The sequence below is a fragment of the Hevea brasiliensis genome, chromosome 5 (genome assembly GCF_030052815.1).
Source record: "Hevea brasiliensis isolate MT/VB/25A 57/8 chromosome 5, ASM3005281v1, whole genome shotgun sequence".
NCBI lineage: Eukaryota > Viridiplantae > Streptophyta > Magnoliopsida > Malpighiales > Euphorbiaceae > Hevea > Hevea brasiliensis.
In genome coordinates, this window is record NC_079497.1 from 24,627,693 (window position 1) to 24,632,960 (window position 5,268).

A 5,268-nucleotide genomic window follows, 5' to 3' on the forward strand; every position below is an offset into this window, starting at 1 on the left:
TTTTCATTTTTACACTTTAATATTGCTTCAATATAATCTTAACACAGTATGACAAATCAATGTCAAAACACAAAAGGTTAACACCATCTGACGAACCAGGCGCTCTATTCATCACACAAAAAAGAAATTACATGAGGGTGATACTGAATGCTTGCTATTTCTTTTCTGCGTGCCACTTTTCTATACTTCCATACCAATTCCACTGGAAACAAAGCGCTACTAGACGTACTAGACCAGCAGCAACCACCTCCACAAATGCCATTAAGAATGATCTTTGTGGGGATAAACCAACAGTTGCTATGGCCAATAAGGATCCCTCAATGTTGCATGGGACAACAAAACTACCAGATTTGATGCCATCTAAAGCTTTTTTGGCAACTTCATCTGCTTTCATTGCACCAGAGGAGGCAGCAATGATACTTGTGAGTTGTGGCCTTCTTTTGTTTTCTGCAACAAGTGCACATATTTTAGTCCAAAGAACCAATTGACTAACAAATGAGAGTGGGAAGCAGAGATATATTTGACATGCAGGGCTTATAAACTTACATGTAATTACATGTTTAGATATCTAACATCACAATCAAGTATTTAGAGCATGACCATTGGCACCAAGAAAATACCAAATTTCAATAATTGAATTCCCTCATCAATGCAAATATCCAAACTGTCATGCTAAAGTGAAAACCCACAAATTATAATGATGAGACTATAACAAATTGGAAACTACTTTGACAACATCCCTCGTCCTAGCCTTTTAGGATAATAACTTAGATTGTGTTTAAGCATGTATTAAATGGCTACCCTTTAAGTCTAACACACTGAACCTTATTAGTTAAGACTAACAACTGACTGAATCTCATAATCCAAAGCAAAAGCTATGGATGACCTGGGAGAGATTTCATACCTTCAGCAAGACCAGGAGTCTCCGTGTCAGGAGGGAATATAAGGGAGACATGGATGTCATCTGCAATGACCTCCTGTTGTAATGCTTCTGCTAAACCCCGAAGGCCAAACTTACTAGCTGAATAAGCAGTGTAACCATATATGCCCACCTAGATGTTATCCCACATAAACCATCAACATAAGAAGATTAACAACTTCATTGAATCCCAACAGACAAAAGAACAAAAATAAAAATAAAAATAAAAATGCTTGCTGAAACCAGCTAAAACTACTTATAAATTGCAATATACCACAGATCACTATGACATATCATTAAAGATACCAATATAAACTTGTCATATATAAATTTCAATAACAATCCCATCAAATTGTACTCATACCTGACCAGCCTGAGATGACATGAGAGCAATAGAGGCAGGCCCACGCCCATTCCTAGTCTTCATTCCGGGCAAAGCAGCTTTAATCATGTTAAAACTTCCCATCAAGTTCACATCTATCATGAACCTGACCTCATCCAATTCCTGCTTCTCTAGCTCTTGAGGCAGAAAAACACCTTGATTCACCACCAAAACATCAATAGGGCCTGCCTCAGCCACCACCTTTTGTATGGAGTCAAAATCCCTCACATCTGCTGCAAAAATTGCCACATCAACACCAGTGGAAAGCTGGATCATGTGCTTTGCTTCCTTGAGCTTTTCGAGGGAACGGGCTAGGATGGACACTTGAGCCCCTTCCAATGCGACTTGATGAGCCAAAGCCAACCCAATTCCACTTGATCCGCCAGTGATGAACACATGGCGGTTTTTTATAGGAATCTTGACAGGGCGGGGCCTAACAATTAGAACTAGGAGAGCAAGGAGACAGAGGGGGATGCTAAAGAGAACAAGAAGCCAGAGGTAGGCAATGTTGATACCCGCCATTGATGGAGCTTGCTTAGAAAGGGAGCAAAAATAGGAAACATTATCCAATTAATTAAGCTATAAACATGTGTACTTGTATGTCTATTTACAAACACATGCACTAAATTTTGTATAATAATTAATTTCTCCAATTTCTCAATACTTTATATTGTCTACTAGATTTGTTCTAATATATAGTTGAATAAAATGGAAAAAGCATGTATCATTTGAACTTTGTAATGTTATGTTTATTAGATTTTGCATAATAATTAGTTCTGTCAAATATCCCAAAACTTTTTCAAAACTTTAGATTGTCTAATATGTTTGTTCTAATAAATACAATGATTAATATAGTATGGATATGTGATAACAGTTTGAAGTTTGTGATTTTGATTGTTGACAATTAGTATTTCCTAATATATTTGCAATAGTCACACAAGATTTGGATTTTGACAAAATGAATTTAGGGGGCAAGGAAATTAAGATAGTAGCATAAATTTAACAGATAAATGAATGAATTTATAGAAAGAAAATCATTACAAATCAATTACCAATTTCTCTGTACATACGCACATTATGTATATGTATATGCAAGTTTCAGAATTGAACTGCTATGAACAAAAAAATAAATCCAATAATTTCAAAAAATAAATAAATAAACCCAACACAAATTCCATTTTCCATTTTGCGCAATTTTGAAGTCATCAAAGCTAAACAAAACATATATTTGCACACGGACAGATCTACCCAGCTATATAAAAGAAACATTTACAAACAAAACGATGATTTTACCTCAATATATTGGATTAAAATCGGGTAAATTATTGAATCTCTCCCGAACTGACGCCTTTAAATCAGCCAATTCCTTTGGGTCTGAGAAAGAAGCAGGGGATAGGGGTAGGCAGGTATTTAGGGCTTCTTACTTCCCTTCAGTCCAATCTAAGCAGCGACAGCTATTGCTTCAAAGTGGTCAACTACAATGAAGTTCAATCTAAATAGCGACGGCGATGGTTCCGAGGTTGTGAACGACAAGGACGACGGTGGCGGCGGTCAGGGAATTGTAATTGCAAACGACGATAGGCGGATCTTCAAACTGGCGCGTGAATGATTTAATTTAAGCTGTTCAAGATCTGATCTACAAATTGACAAGATATTATTGTAAAGAAAGGGGCCAAGGTAAGGCCAATAGTTTGGAATATAAACAATGCCGAAGTAAACTTTAGTATGCCTTTTTTTAGAGAGTGTTTGATTCATTTGTTGAGTGCAGCTAATAGTCGATGGACATTTAAACTGATGAATTATTAGATTTGATAAATTTTGAAAAATAAAATTTATATTATTAATATTTTTATACTTTATATTTATAATTTTAATATTTTAATTAATATAAATTAACTTTGTTAAAATATTTTTTATTAATAATATAAAATGTAAAATATTTATTTATATCTAAAAATTTAAAATTAATTATAAGTTTTTTTTATTAATAATAATTATTATTTTATTATTTTATCTATATTTTTAAATTATTTAATTATTTTTTAAAAAATTTAATTATTTTTTTTTATTTTAATAATATAATAAATGATATAATATATTAATTTGATAATTGTATATTTAATTTAATAATAAAATAAATAATATAATATAATAAATTTATAATTTTATATTTATTTCAATAATAAAATAAATTATATAATATATATCCTTATTGATCATTTTATATGTCAACAGCAACAGCTAAACATAGTTTTACCAAACACTTAACATAAATCAGCTATCAGCTATCAGCAAACAGTAACAGCTATCAGCTAACCGTTATTAGTTGTATTCAACGATTAAACCAAACAGGCCCTTAGTATTAAAGGCAAAACAAGGATAAAATTTGACAACTGTTTCTGAACTTATCTAGTTGTAACATTACAGTACCTCAATTTAAAAATGTAATATAAACCCTATCAACTTTTAAATTTGGTACAGTAAAATTTTTTTAACCTCCAATTATTTGTTTTTCAGTTAAATACTAACCTGGATAGTTCTATTATAGTGCTTAGTCAATATTTCTCTTTTTCTCTCTCAAGTCATGTGTAAATTGAATCATTCTTCTCTTTGTAGACAGAATAATTTTCACTTGTAGAGAGAATAATTTTATATTTTGTATAAAAAAGGAGAGAGAAATGTTGACTAAGCGCCATACGTGAGCTATTCACATTATTTTCTAACTGAAAAATCAGCAATTAAAAGTCAGAGGGATTGTACTGTGTAAAATTTGAAAGTTTAGGGGTTTTTATGTTACATTTTAAAGTTGAAGGATTATAATGTTACAATTATATAAGTTTCGAGACAATTGTTAAAATTTATTCTGCAAAACGGTGTTAAAATAATGCAGGCCTAACATATTGACATAGCACTCATGTATTATGTAGTATGCTAACATGACGTGTATGTATGATGTGATGATGATATGATATGCCACATTAGCACCACATCATATATGGGTGCCACATCATCAAATTTTGCACCATAATTTATTTTATCATCTAAGTGTAAAAAGGTAAAAGTATAGTCCTAAATTATAAAAATATGAAATGTAGGTCCTAAATTGTAAAAAAAAAAAATCAAAGTTCAACCCTAAATGTTAAAAGCATAAAAATTTTGAAAGTACAAAGAGAGAGAGAGAGAGAGAGAGAGAGAGAGAGAGAATGAAAGATATGGGGAGACATAGAGATAGATTGATTCTCCCATATCTCTCTTTTCATCCATTCCTCTCCCTCTTTCTCTTACTGTGTCTCCCTATCACCATATATCTCCCTCTCTCTCTCTCTCTCTCTCTCTCTCTCTCCTCCTTATGTCTCTCTCTTTTTCTCTTTCTATTTGTCTTTTTCTCTCTTTGCCTCTGTCTCTCACTATTTAAAACTTTTGGGCTTTTAAACGTACGACATGGCACTGATGTAACATGCCACATCATCACTGCATCATGCATGGAGCCATATCATACAAAGGTGTCACGTCAGTTTCATTTAACATCTTTGGTAATTTGTTATTATGATGAAAATGGAGCTAAAGTTTCTATCCTTAATTAATACAAAATAAAGTATATATCCTCAATGCTAAAAAGACCAAAGTAGATGATACTAAAATATACTTTGTCCTATAAAAAAACCCTTCAAATTTTAAATAAAATCAAATAAATCTTTTAAATTTTAAAAATAAATTAAACAAACCTTTTATTTTTTAGACAAATAAAATTTTTAGCTTTACAAATTGCTATAAAAAATGACTAATAATTAGTTTCTAGTATAAATACAATCAAGACTGTGTACAAAAATCTTCTAGTGTATGAGATTCTCATTAGCAATAATGCGTATTTGATTAATAAAAAATTATTTATAATATGTTATTTTATAATATATGCGTTTTAGTTCCTATCGAAAAAAATTCTATTATATTATTACCGATGGTGATG

The 5,268-nt window shown here is 31.5% G+C and overlaps 1 protein-coding gene across 3 annotated transcripts; it reads right to left on the minus strand.

Annotated features, from left to right (window-relative positions):
• On the minus strand, window positions 1–2,996 carry LOC110669037 (3-dehydrosphinganine reductase TSC10A). Of its 3 annotated transcripts, none has more exons than XM_058147148.1 (4): window positions 2,595–2,996; window positions 1,284–1,831; window positions 905–1,052; window positions 1–447 (listed from the first exon to the last, which is right to left on the minus strand). In XM_058147148.1, exons 2-4 carry the CDS (start codon window positions 1,821–1,823, stop codon window positions 155–157), a joined length of 981 nt encoding a protein of 326 aa, XP_058003131.1. In that variant the 5' UTR covers window positions 1,824–1,831; window positions 2,595–2,996; the 3' UTR covers window positions 1–154. The 3 variants fall into 3 exon arrangements, with proteins under 3 accessions (XP_058003131.1, XP_058003129.1, XP_058003130.1); XM_058147146.1 differs by having other exon boundaries at window positions 1,284–1,835; XM_058147147.1 differs by having other exon boundaries at window positions 1,284–2,996.
• Window positions 2,997–5,268: the final 2,272 nt, after the last annotated feature.

Bases quoted from the DNA above. Each gene is read 5' to 3' on its own strand.
- LOC110669037 (XM_058147148.1), bottom strand. From the start codon at position 1,823: ATGGCGGGTATCAACATTGCCTACCTCTGGCTTCTTGTTCTCTTTAGC. The intron at 1,053-1,283 runs GTATGAGTACAA...GATAACATCTAG, and splicing joins TGTCATCTCAGGCTGGTCAG to GTGGGCATATATGGTTACAC. The intron at 448-904 runs GTATGAAATCTC...CACTTGTTGCAG, and splicing joins GACTCCTGGTCTTGCTGAAG to AAAACAAAAGAAGGCCACAA.